The sequence below is a fragment of the Schistocerca piceifrons genome, chromosome 9 (assembly GCF_021461385.2).
Source record: "Schistocerca piceifrons isolate TAMUIC-IGC-003096 chromosome 9, iqSchPice1.1, whole genome shotgun sequence".
Classification (NCBI taxonomy): domain Eukaryota; kingdom Metazoa; phylum Arthropoda; class Insecta; order Orthoptera; family Acrididae; genus Schistocerca; species Schistocerca piceifrons.
The window spans coordinates 118,560,543-118,580,911 of NC_060146.1; the positions used below are offsets into that span (position 1 = coordinate 118,560,543).

General features: G+C 42.9%; 1 protein-coding gene and 1 non-coding gene across 2 annotated transcripts in view; one reads left to right on the forward strand and one right to left on the reverse strand.

Annotated features, from left to right (window-relative positions):
* The window catches only part of LOC124717004 (centrosomal protein of 164 kDa), a 630,067-nt gene that overhangs the window by 224,278 nt on the left and 385,420 nt on the right, over nt 1-20,369 (reverse strand). Inside the window, exons 2-3 of the mRNA XM_047243631.1 lie at nt 15,500-15,611; nt 8,474-8,604 (exon numbers count right to left, since the gene is read on the reverse strand). Coding sequence (XP_047099587.1) covers nt 8,474-8,604; nt 15,500-15,611 — 243 coding nt within the window. The remainder of the gene's footprint in view (nt 1-8,473; nt 8,605-15,499; nt 15,612-20,369) is intronic.
* Trnag-acc lies at nt 8,835-8,907 on the forward strand. The gene has a single exon. It is a non-coding gene; the product is annotated as a tRNA-Gly (tRNA).

A 20,369-nucleotide genomic window follows, 5' to 3' on the forward strand; every position in this document is an offset into this window, starting at 1 on the left:
CTACAGACAGCTGTGGGGCTTACTTTAACAATTTCGGGCTATCAATTTCTGCTTCCCTTAGTTTTCCAATCACAGCTCACATTCATAATTCACTGCATGTTCTTTGGACAATGGGCAGTGAGTTTTCTGGTACCACGCACCACGGAATTTGAATCCCTGCCAGACGTCATGGATGTCGAAGACCCATAGAGGTCTCTGTACCATCGCGCCGTAATCTGTGGCGGCGCGCGCCTCCTGGCCCGCATTTAGAGTGAGGGCGCCACAGTGGAACACGTGGTTGCAGCGGCCAATAGCAGCATCCCCAATCAAGTACTTAAGTGCCTGCCTGTCACTCAACCTGCCAGTCTAACCTCACATGTGTCCCCGAACATATCGCCTCGCATTAGACAGTGTATTGACTTTTGTGTTGCTTTACGAGTGGACGTGGTTGTCTTGTTTGGTTTGTGACTCTGTTCTTGTTTTGTGTTGTAAGGTCCTTCGTTGGTCGTGTCCATCCTCTCCCGTTGTGTTGTTGTTCATGGGCCGCTCCGCGGGTCCCGCCACATTTCTGTCACTACAACCCCGCGATTGTTCCGGTCGCCATTACAACAAGTTTCTTAACTTCAAAGTATTGTAAGCAACTGTTCGTGAACAACTGCACAGTGAATAAACATGTGAATCCAGAATCTCTGGCTTTTAAGTTTTTATGCAAAAAGTAAAAGGTTCCCTGATAAGATACTTCAGTATATGATGCAGTGCTGCTTGGTTTATATAAAGAAAGTTTTTTCAGCAGCACAGTAGTGACAACTTCAGCTTTCTACTTCCACTGAATCAAACACAGATGCAATTAAATCATGATACCCTCCCAGCACTGACATGAGATGTCACTACAAATGCCAATTAAATATGGAACAGATAACATTCAGATAACATACCTTATCTGAAAGCCCTAAATCTCTTCTTTCTTATCAACATCTTATCTTTTGTTACAATATATAAAAAAAGTTACCTTTATCCAAAATGGCCAGTGTCCAGAACGTTCAAATATTAGAATAAAATCCTTTCAAACATCCAGTGCTGCTGTCTAGTAGCTCTGATTGTTCTGCTTCCAAATAATATGTACTTATACTAGAATAACTTGGTAGTTCATGAAATACTTCAATTAGAAAAATTGAGTTCCCAGAAAATTGTTGACAGGCTTTGCTAAAAATTGAGGATAAAAGGACATACCTAAACTTCTGCTGCATAACACAGAACCCACCAGGATAGATTACTACACACCTTAAACATGCTGAGTTGCAGGCAGGCACAACAAAAAGACTGTTACAGATTTTGAGCTTTTGGCTAAAGCCGTCATCAGAAAAGAAAAACACACACATACACGATCCCTATCTCTGGCTGCTCAGTCCAGAGTGCTAAATTGCTAAAATTCAACAAAGCCCCAGAGCCCAACTGAATCCCACACAAATTACACACAGAATTTGCAACTGAGTTAGCCCCTCTTTTAAGTATAATATACCACACATCCATCAAACAAAGGCTGCCCCTTCACTGAATGGTCAGCACATCTGACTGCCATGCAGTGGGCCCTAGTTTGATTCCCAGCCGGATTGGAGATTTTCTCCACTTGGGGACTGGGTGCTTTGTTGTCCTCGCTGTCTCTTCATTATTTGCCCAATGTGGTGTCAGCTGAAAAAACTTGCAACTTGGGGGCCTAGCTTCCCCAGGTGGAGACTCACGGCCAGCAATGCCATACAACAATTTCATTTGATTGGGGGAAAAAAAAACTATGCCCAGTAGTTGAAAGAAAGCATGGGTCACACCCAATGACAAGAATGGCAGCAGAAGTGATTCACAAAACTACTGCCCAATATCCTCAACATCAATTTGTTGTACAATATTCAAACATATTATGAGCTCAAATATGATGAAGTGTCTCAAAGAGAATAACACTTCCATTCCCCTCAGCGTGGATTCCAAAATCATCAATCACATGAAAGAGATGTTGCACTTTTCCCACATGATATTCTGAAAGCTGTGGATGATGACATCAGATGGATGCAGAATGAGGTGTTTAGTGAAATCCATGATCACATTGTTGATCCCTACAAAGGAAATTTTCGTCCTCCATGTACGTCATAACCTGCTAGTGTATTTCTTATTCCAAAATTGTTCAACTTATTGACATGAGAGACACATGTCTATAGCTCTATGCATCTGTTGGACTGCCCTTCTAGAAAACAGGAGTGACTTGCACATTTTTCCAATCACTATGAACACGTCACCCCTTCAGCAACCTATGTTATTTACTACTAGAAGAAGAGCATAATACTCTTCCGTATAAAGTGTAAAATTCCTTCTGCCATGTGCTTCAGAGTGGTTTGCACAGTACACATGTACATATAGATATGTGCAGAGCTGCGTCAAGAGTGGCTACCTGCATGTTGGCAAGTCCCCTGCCACTGAAATTTGCCAATCACAAAGTTAATTTATTTGAGATGCATCTGCCCCCAAACCCCCCCCCCCCCCCTCCCCTTTTCACTTCACTTTCCTGTGCTCCGAATGATGGTGTTCAACCCTAATTGCTCAGGGAATATCATAGGTACTCTGTATGCCATCCCCTATCCCAAACAGCAACTGGTGTCTTGGTGGATGGCAAAACTGTTGTTCCCTAATATCATGTAAACCTGCATTTGGCCTTTCTGCCTCTCGGCAGAGTCTCAAGTCTTGCAAACATCTGTAAAGTTAACATCACTATTAATTAAATGCAACTGGCATTTTGATTGCAGAAGGGGTATGATGACATCGACTCAGTATCTTGGTGAGTATGCTACGTATGAGGCAACAAACATATTACAAACTGTTCAGGTGCCAGTAGTGGTGAAGCATAATCACAATACATGTCACTAAAGTGCTATATTCATCTGCAAAATTAGAAGGAGTAAAACAAAGATGTGAAAAACAATTGATTTTGTTTGATACAGTGATATGATGAGCAAGGCCAATCTGAGGGAAATTTATTTTTGTACGCTTCTTTGCAAACCAATAATTCAAGTCAAAAATATTTCACAAAATCAACAGAGAAAACAGATGTATATCAGGAATCAGGCATATACCAACTAAAATGTAATATATATATATATATATATATATATATATATGATAAAAGAAATGTGGTTTAAGCCATGAGAACATTTAAAACCAGAAGCCATGAGAACATTTAAAACCAGATATAAAGAACATGTAAGAGCATGGTAGTACAGGATAAATCACTCAACTGTACCAAACACTTACACCAACACCAACATAAAATTAGCACCATAGACACAGACATTGAAATAATAAGGATAAACAACAAGAAATACCTTCTTATTTTATATACAGAAACCATAAGAGAAAAAAAAAACAACTCATAAGTGATCTGGCCAACCTGGCAAACCAAACAATTTTTAAATTAATAGACTGTTTCAATACAGACACATCACCACACCTCTACCTGCATCATCCACTCACTAACCTCCCCCCTCCCTCTCTCACCCCATTAGTTCCCGTTAATGACTACTATCTCCTTCCAGTTGCTTTCCCCCATCCCCCCCTCAAAAAACCTGAACCACTACTCCCCCCCCCCCCCCCTTGAACTAACATCTTTGATGAACATTTGAGACATCATCACTAATTTACACTTGCATCAATCCCCCCCACACACACACAATAACAGATTTGTATTCTCATATTGCAATATGTAAAACCTACACGGAAAAGAAACAAACACAAACATTGTGCTGGGTGCAGAACACATAAAACTACAATACTTTCCTCTCGTGAAGTTTTAAAAAAGCAAGGAGAAATGGAAATAACATATATGCAGCAGCAGAAAAAGTGGAACACACCTCAATATCCATTAACAAAGAAGGAAAAAGCGGTGGTTTGCAGAACATATAAATAAGAGGCAAACATACAGTAAGGAAATTACAAGTCAATTTTATAAAGAAATACTGTTTTACGCACACAGATGCTTTATGTATCCACATTTCCAGAAGATGCTTTATAAATAAAAAGCAAAACACATTTGGCGAAAAGTACCTTTTATGTCCAGTAAACTTAATATGGAAAAACAAATAATAATTGATTATTTTTGCATGTCTGTCAGTACATAATGATGGAAAGCAAAACACAACACCAAAAAATGATAAATCTATAGTAATGAAATTCTGGGAATCCATTTGTCCTTTTTTCCCCCTAAGGTAAGTCTTTCCGCTCCCGGGATTGGAATGACTCCTTACCCTCTCCCTTAAAACCCACTTCCTTTCGTCTTCCCCTCTCCTTCCCTCTTTCCTGATGAGGCAACAGTTTGTTGCGAAAGCTTGAATTTTGTGTGTATGTTTGTGTTTGTTTGTGTGTCTATCGACCTGCCAGCGCATTTGTTCGGTAAGTCACCTCATCTTTGTTTTTATATATAACATATTTAAGAGATTAACATTGCAGGATCACAGGTTAATACAAGCGCAAGATAAGCCATTGCAAATGTGAAATGTCGGTGCATTAATAACTGGTGTAACCATCAGAATTTTCAATGAAAGCATGCAAACATGTATGCGCTGTGTTGTACAGGTGGTGTATGTCAGTTTGTGGGAGAGACTCCCATGCCTGTTATGATTGGTCAGTCAATACACGGAAGGTCAATGCTGGTTGTGGATGACACTGGGGCTGTCATACAATGATATCCCATACGTGCTCGATTGGAGACAGATCTGGTGATGGAGCACGGCAAGACAACTTGTCGACGCTCTGTAGATCATGTTGGGTTACAACAGGGATATGTGAGTGAGTGTTATCCTGTTGGAAAACACCGCCAGGAATGCTGTTAATGAATTGCAAGAGCAACAGGTCGAATCACCAAACTGATGTACAATTTTGCAGCCAGGGTGCTGTCGCATGAAATTTCGCCTCAGACTATGACAGCAGGTTTAGGTACAGTGTGTCCAGACACAAGACAGGTTGGGTCCAGGTACTCAACTAGGCTCCTCCTAACCAACACACAGCCATCACTGGTAACAATGCAGGATCAGCTTTCATCAAAAAACACAACAGACCCCATGTTGCCCTCCAATGACACAACTGAATTCACAAATGGCAGTGGTTTGGGGTCAGTGAAATGTGCGCTCCAGGTCATCTGGCTCAGAACTGTCCTAGAAGTAATTGATTTGTAACAGTTCGCTGTGTCACTGTGGTGCTGACTGCTGCTCAAATTGCTGTCGCAGATGTGGAACAATGGGACACAGCCATATGCTGAGCACAATGGTCTTCCCTGTGAGTAATGTCAGATGGGTGTCCAGAGCCCGATCTTCTTGTGACCATATGTTCTCGTGACCACCACTACCAGCAGTCATATACAGTGGCTACACTCTTGCCAAGTCTTTCTCAGAAGGAACGTCCAGCTTCTCGTAGCCCTATTACACAACCTCATTCAAACTCAGTGAGCTGCTAATGATGGCGTCTATGTCGCCTTAAAGGCGTTCTTGACTAAAATCAACTCACCGTGTCCAGTCTCAGAAGTAACTAACGCTCATGACCATTACAGTGTCTATTTAAAGCAAACCTGATTTACTCCCTCATAATTCATAATGGCACTACTAATCCCACTCTTATGCAAGTGGTGTGAAATTTGAACAGACGTCATCCTTCAAATGTAGAAACAAACCTACCAACTTTTGTTTATGTTCCACAACTCCTTCTCAGTGTAGCGATTTCTTTTGCCAGTGTATACAAAATTTTTGTTTCATATGCCGAGGTATCTCCCCAAGTAACTGGCAGGTCAGCCACAGACATTGAACCCTGCCCCATGAGCACTGTGTAAACTCCAAATCAGAATCAACTTTGATTTTGTTTATTGCAAAAATGTTAGTTAGTGTACATAAAAAGGCAGAGTTCTTTCTTCTTCTTTTGCAGAATAAGTAAAAGACAGTTCTAATGAGAATCTCAAATGAGAAACATATTACCTAGATGAGTCATCTGCATTTACTTCACTGACTTTTGTTATTCCTCCTCCCTCCATGCGTAATAAACAGCCTTGGATCTCTCAACTGGACATTAGCACTTTTTACAACTCTAATGATGAAATGGTGGAATAGCTGTGCAATAACATAGACAAGAATTTATAAAAAAAATATCAAATTACAACTTTACCATAGTTAATTATGTGGTCTAGTTCAAATTTAAAGCAGTCACTTACTCACTCATATTATGTGGCATTTGTCACTCTACAGAACGCCTGACAGATACTAACAGCAATTGTGCCATGAAAATTACAATACGAGGAAGGACAGCAAATAGTGAAATTTTACTTATTGTGTGTATGTAGTATATTAGGAATGAGACATCATGAACTGTGTAGGTGATTTGAGAAGACACAGGGTGCAAAAACTAGTTTACAGAGGCGCCACCTGTGACATCAACAGTGGTGCTAATCTCGACGGGCATGGAGTCGGCGTGAGCTCAGATGACAGATACGGGTATGTCATTTCATGCTGCACTACTATGTGCCAGTGTTCGTCAACCGTAACAGCTGGCGAGTGGTGGTGTGCCAGTCACTTGGAAACCTGTGTCCTGATATTTTCAGTTGGTCAAAGAGACAGAGAACTGCTGGCCAGGGCAACAGCCAAAAACCCTCTGTATTGAGGTAGGTCGGGACAGCAAGGGCAACAGGCAGTCTTGTGTTATATTGCTAAAACACGAGATCACGTACACCTTGAAGCTAGGGCATAGGTGCTGGTCTTAACACAACAGAAATGTAATGGCTACCATCCCGAATCAGGGGTGATTTAAGTTGTACGCCCAATAGCAGTACATACCATTACCCCTCCGACAAAGGAAAGCCGTGGGTTTCTGTTTGTTCTCCTCAGAATTACCACATGTGGATACATGGATCGTGAAGCTGTGTGCAAAACAACAACATGGTGCCACTCCCGTGTCCAGCATTGCCATCAATTGCACCAATGGTGATGTGCTGATGGGATCTGCAACAATGTTCGCTCTGCTGACAGTTTGCAGTGCACCAGGTGTCGATACATTGTCCGTGAGCATACTTGTCGTGCTGCATACAAGTCAGGTACAGGCCGTGGCTATACAATCCTTCACAGCTGAACAACACGTCTCTCCTCTCGGGCACTACAGATGTGGGGCCACTCACTGCATGACTTTGAGTACAGCCCTCCTGAAGTCAAAGATTCCGTAGTTGCACGACAGCTGACAGATCCCTACTGACACGAGCATCTGTATTGAGAAATGATAAACTGGTCTCGATATGGCACAATGCTGCTGATGTCAAATTCGGACAAGTGTTAGTACAGTTTCTTCTTCATACACAAGGCATATCACAGTCTTGTGACAAACACCCAACATCCAAATGCAGTTTCTGAATGAGAAACCCACTGTTTGATCATCCTTTACATACAGCATGTAGAACTCTTTACTCCTACCTACTTCATGTGATTGGCCTGAAATATTAATCACTTTCAAATTAAAGAACATAGTACACTTTGAACATATTTGATGCTTGTTGGTACTGATGCACAACTGTGCCCAGATATGATGGAACGTTTCCTTTGTCTTTATTTCCCTAATGGGGGGAGTTGGCAATAAGCCATTGAAACAGTCAATCTGTAACTTTTGTACCTTGCCAGGTTTCCTGCTTTTCTTACTTTTTCTTACAGTTATCATACAATACTGATGCTGCCAGGGTCCTCCTATTCAGTACCCTTGAACAATGAGACTGCTTTTCCCTGTGGATTTTGATCCATTGCCTCCTAGATGCTAAATAAGATTTTTCTTGTTCCAGTGGAACACTCTGAGAAGTTGAACTCAATGTATGTATAACTGTAACTTCTCTTACCCCACGAAGCAAACGACTCCACCCAGCACGTAGAAGTGCCAGTCTGCAGCCTGTATCACCAACAGCACACCAGTATGATTCCAGTCTGCACAAAGCATCAAAAAACCTCCCAAAAGTGAGGTGCTTCCTACTTACCAACTACATTAACCAACCAATATATTTTGTTAGTCAACGGATATCAAGGACATTGAACATCTCATTGTATGAATAATATGTTACACCTCAATGACTCACTATGTGTGTGTGAGCTGTGCAAGCATGAATGTGTGTGTGTGTTTTCTGTATTTGGAGGAGGACTGTGTCCAATAGCATGGTCTACTCTTAAATGTGCCTGTCTGCTGTTCAACACATCTTCTACATGGTGAGTAGAGCACTGTTATTTTTACATCCAGGAGTTTCCACTGTTGGATGACAAAGCATGTCACTGAAATACTGCACATAATAGACAGAACTCTCCAGTGTACCCAAGGAGACTGTGTGTGATACCACTAGTGGTGAAACAAGGCAGCTTGCACAGAGGTGTTAGGTGGAGCAAAAGCCGTGGAGAGTGCTGCTACGTACCTGAGGCAGCTTCTACCGCAGCTGCAGGCCGGGCGCACTGACCTGCAGAGCTGATGCTCTCCGAGCGGCCCTTCACCACCAGCCGGCGATACACGTCGTCCAGCGGGTGCTCCCACCGAGACTCGCCGGTCTTGAAGTTGAAGTAGTACCACGACTGCAACTCCTCGTCGTAACTGAAACAGTGACAAAAAGGTAACCGGGTGTGTGAAACAGCGCACATCTGAAGCAATCCAAAAAATACTCTCTTGTTCTACTTCACACATCAACTTTACTAGCACAAAATAGGGGGCAGAAAACTGGAAAAGAACTACCATCCCATCAAATTACTGCCAATATTTCCAAAATTTTTCAAGAACATAACGAACACTAGGCTTCGTACCTACTTAGTACAGGAAAACAATCCGCCTCTGTAGCACAGTGGTAGCGTTACTGCCTACCACGCAAGGGGGTCCGGGTTCGATTCCCGGCAGGGGACTGGGCGTTGTGTGTCCTTCATCATCATCGACACGCAAGTCGCCGAAATGGCGTCAACTAAAAAGACTCGCAATACGGCGGCCGAACCCCAAAGGGGATATCCCAGACAATAAATGCCATACTATCATTTCATTTGACAGCAAAACACACTAAACATTCTAAGACAAAAACATTATGCAACAAAAAGGAATTATGTAAATGGGACCGAAATCTGTAGACCTTACGAGGGACACCGTACCAAATTCTGTCGAATCAGTGTGTTACATCGACTAAATCTAGAGCTGGTTGGAGGGCCCTGCACATAATTCTCCAAATATTCTTGCTAGCCAATGTAGAGTTTGGCAAGCACAGAGACAAACAGTAGAAATTCTCGTTGTGTGCAGGTAGGCATTGTCTTGCTGAAGTGGAAGCTCAGGATGGCTTGTCACGATGCATAACAAAACGGGGCATAAAATATCGTCGTCATACTACTGTGTTGAAAGTGTGCTGTGGGTGACAACCAAAGTGGTGCTCCTATGAAAAGAAATGGCACACCGTATGGCACGTCACAGTGGGGTTGGTATACCAGCGCTGTCTGGGGCATCTGCAGACACGTCTTTGGCCTGGAATCTCGTTAACGGGAGTAGAAGTATCTTCAGTAATGAGTCCCTGATGACCAGCAGACTTGTCTTGAGATGCCCTGGACAACAGTGCGATACCAACCCGACTGTCGCCTGCCATACCGCCCGACAACTGGGAGTGATGGTCTAGCGTGCCATTTCTTTTCACAGCAGGTCCTCTTTGGTTGTCACCTGTGGCACCTTTGCAGCACTCTATGCTCTGATTTGTTGCCCTTGATGGCAAGCAATCCTGTACTTACATGTCAGCACTGAGGTCGAACTCGGGACCTTTGCCTTTCACAGACAAGTGCTCTGATGAGTCGGCCACCAAAGCACGGATCATGACTTGTTCTCACAGTTGCAAGTTTTGCAGGAGAAATTTTGTAAAGTTTGGGAGATAGGAGACGCGGTACTGGCGGAAGTAAAGTTGTGAGGGCAAGTTGCAAGTTGCACTTGGATAGCTCAGCAAAGGTCCTGAGTTCGAGTCTCGCTCCAGGAGACAGTTTAAGTTGACAGCAGGGGCGCCCGCAGGTTTTTGTCTCTATATATATTCCCAGATTTTATGTTTCTGAACCGTATTCTGCCAATAAATTGTTTTCTTACCACTAATAATTGTTTAAGCGCTTAAAAACACTGCTCATGCAGTGAACGCAGTTGGATTTAAATTAACAGTCCGGAAAAAAACGGTTCACTACACTCAACTGTGTAAACGTGGTCAAATTCACTTACATTACTGTGAAAGCTTCTTTAATGCACTTAACAATAGTGTTCTGCAGCTGCGTAGTGTACTAACTATGAACGATTCTTTCATGTGATACAGCTCTATTTTGGAATAGGCCTACGCATTCTACTATGCTTACTGAATTACTATTGTTTTCTGAAGAGCATTTGTTTCATGGTAAGCCAGATGTTTTCCCCTTATATGCAATTTAGAAATACTGATGCACTTTTAGTACCATGCCAGAGTTATGAACATAAAAAACAATGAATTTACACAACCCTTAACGCAATGCGATGCCGAACCGAGCTGAGCGATGACTAAAGAACAGAAGCTGAAATCGTATCACAGTGGTGGGAGGGAGGGAAGGGTTTTGGTTCAACAATGAAACAGCGCGGTGTCCATTAGACTGCAAGCCAGTGACTTTGAGTTTCGCGCGATCGTTTTGAGCGGTTTTTTGCGATGGATGTGGAAATATTTATGCGATATGTTCCTATTAGAACATAGCAAGACTCATCTAGAACGTTCCGGAAATGAAGGTAGCTCACGCCACACCCTGCTAGATCACGTTCGTTGACAGTAGTACCAATGACGAATATTGCCTACTTCTACAGGCAAGTACCCTCGAACACTTCTTCAGCAAACGAAAAGGAACATAATACAATACGCTAATTTAAATTAGCGTCTGACAATTGTTAACCATTATTTGAAATTTGAAAGAATAAAATTTTGCCGAGCGTGTTTTGTTGTGCAACTGTATTGTGTTGCCAGTTGAGGTTTATGATGAGGTTGGAACCTAGTGAGGTGGGAACAGAGAGCGTGACATTTTAGTAGCCTATAAGTCAATATTTTCGAGATGGAACTCTCACCATGGGTACCATTCTTAATGGGACCACGTATACATGTAGTAGTTTGTCGATCGGCAGATTCGCTTTATTTTATTATAGCTTATTAGTAATGCCCAGAGTTTGTTAACATGTAAACGGTATTTCCTTATCAGATATGCATTGTTTACAGTTACTAAAATCTCGAATATTCCGGCTATAGATATCTATCTTTAATTTTGTATTTTTCGTCATATACGAGGGCAGTTCAATAAGTAATGCAACACATTTTTTTTCTGAAACAGGGGTTGTTTTATTCAGCATTGAAATACACCAGGTTATTCCCCAATCTTTTAGCTACACAACACTATTTTTCAACGTAATCTCCATTCAATGCTACGGCCTTACGCCACCTTGAAATGAGGGCCTGTATGCCTGCACGGTACCATTCCACTGGTCGATGTCGGAGCCAACGTCGTACTGCATCAATAACTTCATCATCATCCGCGTAGTGCCTCCCACGGATTGCTTGCTTCATTGGGCCAAACATATGGAAATCCGACGGTGCGAGATCGGGGCTGTAGGGTGCATGAGGAAGAACAGTCCACTGAAGTTTTGTGAGCTCCTCTCGGGTGCGAAGACTTGTGTGAGGTCTTGTGTTGTCATGAAGAAGGAGAAGTTCGTTCAGATTTTTGTGCCTACGAACACGCCGAAGTCGTTTCTTCAATTTCTGAAGAGTAGCACAATACACTTCAGAGTTGATCGTTTGACCATGGGGAAGGACATCGAACAGAATAACCCCTTCAGCATCCCAGAAGACTGTAACCATGACTTTATCGGCTGAGGGTATGGCTTTAAACTTTTTCTTGGTAGGGGAGTGGGTGTGGCGCCACTCCATTGATTGCCGTTTTGTTTCAGGTTCGAAGTGATGAACCCATGTTTCATCGCCTGTAACAATCTTTGACAAGAAATTGTCACCCTCAGCCACATGACGAGCAAGCAATTCCGCACAGATGGTTCTCCTTTGCTCTTTACAGTGTTCGGTTAGACAATGAGGGACCCAGCGTGAACAAACCTTTGAATATCCCAACTGGTGAACAATTGTGACAGCACTACCAACAGAGATGTCAAGTTGAGCTCTGAGTTGTTTGATGGTGATCCGTCGATCATCTCGAACGAGTGTGTTCGCACGTTCCGCCATTGCAGGAGTCACAGCTGTGCACGGCCGGCCCGCACGCGGGAGATCAGTCTTGCTTGACCTTGCGGCGATGATGACACACGCTTTGCCCAACGACTCACCGTGCTTTTGTCCACTGCCAGATCACCGTAGACATTCTGCAAGCGCCTATGAATATCTGAGATGCCCTGGTTTTCCGCCAAAAGAAACTCGATCACTGCCCGTTGTTTGCAACGCACATCCGTTACAGGCGCCATTTTAACAGCTCCGTACAGCGTTGCCACCTGTCGGAAGTCAATGAAACTATACGAGACGAAGCGGGAATGTTTGAAAATATTCCACAAGAAATTTCCGGTTTTTTCAACCAAAATTGGCCGAGAAAAAAAATGTGTTGCATTACTTATTGAACTGCCCTCGTAGATACTGTATCGTAGATTATTTTTCAAGGAAGATATCATTTCTTTACGTTTGTGTTTAACGTCCCTTTATGACTGATTCTTTTATTATGTAATGAACGAACAATGGGCATGCCTTCAGGAAAAACGCCTAAATGTTGCTCAAGAATGCATTTGTAAAAGTTAACAATAAACTGCTGGTTCATCTGATTATTCTCATTCTTGCCTCACTTGCTGTTGTTAATTTCTACGTGTGGGTGTAGAAATAAAAATAAAGATACTTCGTAGGCAATAGCTGTAAGAGGCATATATAACAATTTTGCACATCTTCAACGAACGAGATTTCTTTAAGAAAAACACAATTTTTAAATTTATCATCCTTTTTTAATTTTAGTTCGATTCTCCTTTAAAGTTTTTCATTGGTCTAGTTCATCCTGCAATTCTGTTTACATACGTTTTATATCATTTTATCGATATTTTCCGGTTATTTTAGTGGTAATTTTACAGGTATTTTAAATCATACATAACTGAGCCCTAAAGTTACAGGTATTTTTTATATTCGTAAACTGAATGAATTCTCACTAGGGGCAACTGCCCCCACATCATCTGATATGCACCCTTAACAACATCGGATGCCATGATAATATGGAGGCTGTCAAACTCTTGAGCTTCATGATAGACAGGAAATTAACAATGAACGAACACTGCTTGAATATAGGCCTGCAGTGCTCCTGTCTTTTGCTTGATGTGATTATTCGGAGAGCTTTTTTCTGTAGAATTAGCACATCCTTACAACCTGCAGAATGTCCCCATAACAGTAGGCCATAATTGATGTGGCTATGGAATAGGGCATAATATACTGATATGAGATATTGGTCACTCGATATACCTTTTAACCTCCTCAGAAGGTATATTACACGGGAGAGCTTGGAGCACACGTACACTGCGTGTTCGTTCATTGTTAGTTTCCTTTCTATCATGAAGCCCAACAGTTTGACAGCCTCCGCATTATCATGGCATCCGATGTTGTTAAGGGTGCATATCAGATGTTGGGTTTTTTCTTCATTCATTTTCATTTTATTTTTGATGAGCCATTCTTTAATGTTTTGGAAGAGTACATCTGTTTCTTGGGGTGATTCTGCAGCAGTTCTTCCTTTGGCAAAAAGGGTGGTGTCATCAGCAAACTGTAACATATTGCTGTTATAACCCATATCATTGACATAAATAACGAACAGGAGAGGCCCTATGATGGACTTTTGGGGTACTCCATGTTCCAGTTTTTGTTCTTGTGATGTTGCTCCATGAATTGATACCACTTGTCTCCAGTTTTCCAGACAAGACTGAAAAGTTGCCAGAACAACACCTGCGACACCGTAACACTTGAATTTATTGTGCATTATCATGTGGGAAACGCAATCAAATGCCTTGCTAAGATCATAGAGTGTCAGTGCCACACTTTCTCTGTCTTCGAGAGTTTGTCTTATTTTTCTGTTTTAAGTCCAGTGCTGCCGTAAATGTTGACTTTCCCTTGCGAAAACCATGCCGTGTGTCCTGGAAGAGCTTATTTACTTCAAAATAATTCTGTAACTGGAGTTTCGTAACAGACTCAATAACTTTAGCTAGAATAGGAATGATAGAAATTGGTCTGTAGCTGGACACTTCACATGGGTCACCTTTTTTGTAGATTGGTACTGTCCGTGCTAGTTTAAGAAGTTTTGGGAAGACACCAGAGTATAAGCATTTGTTAATTGCTATAGATAATGGCTGAGCAAGTTCTAGAATAATTGTGCAAGACATACCATAGATATCTTCGCTCTCTGAGTTCTTGTATGACTTAACTGTTGTTACGATTTCCTTAGGGTGCACTTCCTTCCAGTTTTCAAAAGTGCTACTGGTTATGTTTCTCATGCGACTTGTGGGGACTAAGCCTGAGTCAGGTATTTCATTAATAGTATCTTTCACTATCCTAACAAAGTACTGATTGAAGGCTACCGGAATTTAAAACTGAGGTGGGCTTTTTTCTGCACTCGTTTACCAGATTCCAAGCTGCTTTGCATGGATTGTGAGCTTCTTTAATGAACCTGTCATTGTATCTCTTTTTTGCCTTCCTGCACTTGCTTTCTATAAATTCGTTTGGCTCTTACATAGTTACAACGAAGCAGCTTGTTCAACGAATTCTTTGCAGGAGGTACTTACTCCCATCATCAAAGCATCCAACTTCCCTTCAATTCTATACATCCTCAGTTTCTCGATTATAATGTCCCAATCGAGATTTCAATCTGTTCGGCACGTTAAGACAATAAAACGACGGCTAGAACGCACCAGGTCCTTACTTTCTGGACTGTGGCGCCATCGGTTGACATACATGGAAGGTTCTGTATTCATGGTCGCCGGTAACTTCTTTCTGTTGACTGAAGACCACTTTTTCAATAGGTGTAACCAATGAAACTTCTTGACAGATCAAAATTGTGTCCTGGTATGTAGTTCCAATACGCCAGGCAGTCGCACCGCTGCAGTGTGAAATATTCAATATGGAGTTAACCATTTGTCCATTAGTAATATTGCGCTCGGGCCTAGAGTTTCATCGGCGAAAGGTTGCTTCAAAACTTCAAACGTTTTCGTAAAGGTTTTGCTCGCTTTTGCGGAAAATTTCGCATCGCATCGTTGCTCCTAATATCCGAAATGGCAACAAACGCCACAAATAACTACGGCCCGGAAACCAATCATGGTATCAACAACGCTTGGCAATGAGTTACAGTATTTCCGGAGTCCGTAATTAATGCTGTGCCGCCAACGACATGTCGCAAGTTTCTTCTAGGTACAAAATAATCAAATAAAACCGATCTTCGTGTACTACGTGAGAAAGAATGTGTGGACTCACCACGGCTTCCAACCCGGCGGTAGCGCTTGCATGAGACCATCCCGCGCCAGGTGCAGCAGATGCGGCTCGCTATCCGGATCGATGCCGATCTTCACTGCGTAGTCGTGAACCTCTGCAACAATAAAGCACACACTGTGTAAACGTGGTGTACATTTCAAACGCAGTGTTGGCGCATTATCGATACCGATTAGGATTTTGGCATCGATATTACTTAATATCGAGATTAAATGATGAACTTAAAAAATGGCTTAAAAGGAACATAACAAGTTCGGCATAAAGTACAGAAATAACAAGCGTTACGAAACGCAAAATGTCTTGTCTACTGGGTGTAAAAATTTGAGAACAGTGTAATATACAGCTGAAGTACAAAGGACATTTTTTGTAGCTTTGGATAGACAGTATACCTACTAACAATTTCATACTTCCAATGTATCTCGTTTAAAACCTAAAATACGATACTCCAGATAGTAACAAAAATTATGGTAGTCGGTCTTTTTCTGTTACAGTTTGCAAATTATTTTCTTTAATGCACGTTTGTGGACCTACAGTTCATTCCATAAATAAAATATAACTTCACTGTTTTCCTATAATTAATTGTTTTTCCTCAGCGGGAGACGAAATACAAAAAAAGACCTGGAGGTTTTTCATTGCCTTCGAACATGCTACAGCATATTGAACGTCGGACTGTATCGTCGTTATGAATGAAGTTAAAAACGTTTAGTTTAAATAATAAAAAAAATGTCGGTAATTGTAACAAGCAGTGTGATACTTTTTAGCCGCGTTCTCACTCTCAGCTACAATGCCTGACAAAAAGTGAAGAAGGATGAAACTAAATGAAACCTCACGGTCTGAGAGGGTTCATGATGTCATTTCAGAGATTACAAAACCGAGTCAAATTTACAAAGAGCTTGACGGTACGAGCATATTCATCAGTACCATGTTGCAGCCCATCTGACCTGGATGCATGCACTGATTCGATTGGGAAGGGTGTCATAAAGCCGTTGTCTCTTGCCCTGAGGCAAAAATGTTCTAACTGGTGCTTGATATTCTGGATGCTGGCACTGAAGCTGGTTCCACGACATATACTACTGGCCCTTGAAATTGCTACACCAAGAAGAAATGCAGATGATAAACGGGTATTCATTGCCATAGATCCCGAGAAATCAGTACCCACAACCCACAACAACCACCTCTGGCCGTAATAACGGCCTTGATACGCCTGGGCATTGAGTCAAACAGAGCTTGGATGGCTTGTACAGGTTCAGCTGCCCATGCAGTTCATCAAGAGCAGGGACTGGCGTATTGTGATGAGCCAGTTGCTCGGCCACCATTGACCAGACGTTTTCAATTGGTGAGAGACCTGGAGAATGTGCTGGCCAGGGCAGCAGTCGAACATTTTCTGTATCCAGAAAGGCCCGTACAGGACCTGCAACATGCGGTCGTGCATTATCCTGCTGAAATGTATGGTTTCGCAGGGATCGAATGAAGGAGAGAGCCACGGGTCGTAACACATCTGAAATGTAACGTCCACTGTTCAAAGTGCCGTCAATGCGAACAAGAGCCGACCGAGACGTGTAACCAATGGCACACCATACCATCACGCCGTGTGGTACGCCAGTATGGCGATGACGAATACACGCTTCCAATGTGCGTTCACCGCGATGTCGCCAAACACGGATGCGACCATCATGATGCTGTAAACAGAACCTGGATTCATCCGAAAAAATGACGTTTTGCCATTCGCGCACCCAGGTTCGTCGTTGAGTACACCATCGCAGGCGCTCTTGTCTGTGATGCAGCGTCAAGAGGAACCGCAGCCGTGGTCTCCGAGCGTCTTGCAGACGTCCCCATCTGTTGACTCAGTGATGGAGGCGTGGCTGCACGATCCATTACAGCCATGCGGATAAGATGCCTGTCATCTCGACCGCTAGTGACACGAGGCCGTTGGGATCCAGCACGGCGTTCCGTATTATCCTCCTGATTCCACCGATTCCAAATTCTGCTAACAGTCATTGGATATCGACCAACGCGAGCGGCAATGTCGCGATACGATAAACCGCAATCGACATAGGCTACAATCCGACCTTTATCAAAATCGGAAACGTGATGGTACGCATTTCTCCTCCTTACACGAGGCATGACAGCAACGTTTCACCAGGCAACGCGGTCAACTGCTGTTTTTGTATGAGAAATCGGTTGGAAGCTTTCCTCATGTCGGCACGTTGTAGGCGTCGCCACCGGCACCAACCTTGTGTGGATGCTCTGAAAAGCAAATCATTTGCATGTCACAGCATCTTCTTCCTGCCGGTTAAATTTCGCGTCTGTAGCACGTCATCTTCGTGGCGTAGCAATTTTAATGGCCAGTAGTGTATGTTCAATTGGGGACCAATCTGGGGATCTTACTGGCTACAAGAGCACCTCACCAACATGTACACAGTTCATAGAGACCTATGCCACGTGTGGGCGAGCACCTTTTTTTTTGTTGAAAAACGGCACTACGATACTGCCGCACGAGAGGCAACACATGAAGACCGTTCTGCCGGCAGAATTCCCGCAGTCACTAACATCCGTGACCTGAAGGTGTACCCAATGGTTCCCCACACTATGATGCTAGGAGTAAAGCCGTCGGCACACGGACCGTGCTGTCGAACGTTAACGTTGAGCGTGCCAAGTTCAACGTGCTGGAACGCTCAGGAACGATGCGACTTGGGCATACGGTACGTGGGCCCCAAAGTGATATACACGATCGCAACACACTCCAGCTGCAGTTCGTAAATCACGCTGTTTACTCAATGGGCGCACCTAAAATTCGCATGCTAGCTCTATTAAAACGCACATTTACTCCATCGTCCACGAAAAGGAAAGTACCATGTCCAGTCAATAAGGACACAGGCTTATAAAAGTTCCATTACAAACAGTGCATTACAAATTTGGAATACTTCTCCGCATAAGATAAACATTATTTCATCATTCCCACATTTTAGTAAAATCCCAAGGTCAGTCTTACTTGATAACTGTTCCTACTCAGTAGCAGAATCTTTGCAACATGTATATTACGAAGCGTAAAAGAAAAAGGAGCAAAATATCTTTATACAAGTAGCGCAAGCTGTCCTGTAGATTAAGCCAATCAAACAAAGTCACCCCTCAAAAAAAAAAAAAAAAAAAAAAAAAAAAAAAAAAAAAAAAAAGGTTAACTTGTATTTACATAACATCAAATATTATAGTATATAATTATTTTGATCTAATAATAAACTATCAGAACCTAATAAAAACGCGAATTTTAGGGAAAAAAATTTGGTAGTGTCAAGTGGCGTACTACCGCACCACCCAACAACTCATTAGAGGACATTGACGCTACTCACTACGCTAAACCAACACCACACCATGTGAACTTAATCTTCTTATCTTAACCCTTGCTGAAAACCTTAATCGTAGATCTGTTACTAATTGAAATTTAATTATAACAAATTGTACCAAGAACAATACGTTTTGGGTGCATCTTCAGTGTGTCGCTGCCTTCAAATAGCCTACTCTCATAATACGCAAGTTACAATAATTCTTTTGCCACGAATATGATGTCACTCATTATTTTATTGGAACGAATCACACAGTTAACAACGGGTTTTCTCGTGATTCTCAATTTGCTGGTGCCCAGAAACGGCATGTATACATATAAACTTGAAATGAATGCCAATATGGCACCTGACAACTCTGTACTGAAGGGAGACGGCGTGCTTGTGACGTAGGTGGCGTTGTGCCCTCTCATTGGTCAACGCTCAGACGCACCCTCAGAATATCTGACATGCCAGATATTGCTCTGCACGTTCGGAAAGACTCCCGAGCGTTCTATTCCACGCTATGACGCCAGAAACTCGGCACGCTCAACGCTCAACGTTCTGATGCACGGTCCGTGTGCCGACGGCTTAACGATGGTATTCCTCTCAAAAACGTTGGAAAAATCAGAACTCTCCCAAGTCGCCGCCACAACCGTCGACAATGGCCATATGGGATAGTGCAGAAAAGTGATTCATCGCTGGGCACAATGCGACACCATTCATCATCAGGCCATGCTTCCCACTCCAGACGCAGCCGTTTGTGTCGTGGTGTTAACAGCAGCATAAGCATGGGACCGTAATTTCATCGTCTGGCTGCTGCTAGTCTCTGACCATTGGTTTGGGATGACATGCAATGTCGTAAGGAGTCCATTTATTTGTTCTCGGATAGCAGGCACAGATGTGAATGGCGCACTACGTACTTGGTGAACAATACATCAATCCTCTCTTGTCGGTAAGCCTCTGTATTGGCTCTAATTTTCTCTTCATGGTCAATAAGGAAGATGTATGTGGGGGGTTGGGGGGGAGGGGGGGGATTAGCAACGACCTTGCCGCAGTGGGTGCGCTGGTTCCCGTCATATAACCGAAGTTAGGCGCTGTCGGGCGTGGTCGGCTCTTGGATGGGTGACTATCCGTGCCGCCATGCGCTGTTGCCATTTTTCGGGGTACACTCAGCCTCGTGATGCCAATTGAGGAGCTACTCGACCGAATAGTAGCGGCTCCGGTCAAAGAAAACCATCATAACGACAGGGAGAGCGGTGTGCTGACCACACTCCCCTCCTGTCCGCATCCTCACTGAGGATGACACGGCGGTCGGATGGTCCCTATGGGCCACTTGAATCTTCTCTATCAGTGCTACCCGACAGAGATCACAGATAGATGAACAATACGGAAAGAACCGGGTGAACAAGCACCTTATAAGCTACTTCTTTTGCGGATGAGTTACATTTCCTTCAGATTCTGTCGATGAATCTGAATCTGGTGTCTGTTTCTCCCACCTTCTGTTTTATGTGGTAATTCCACTTAAGGTCGCTCTG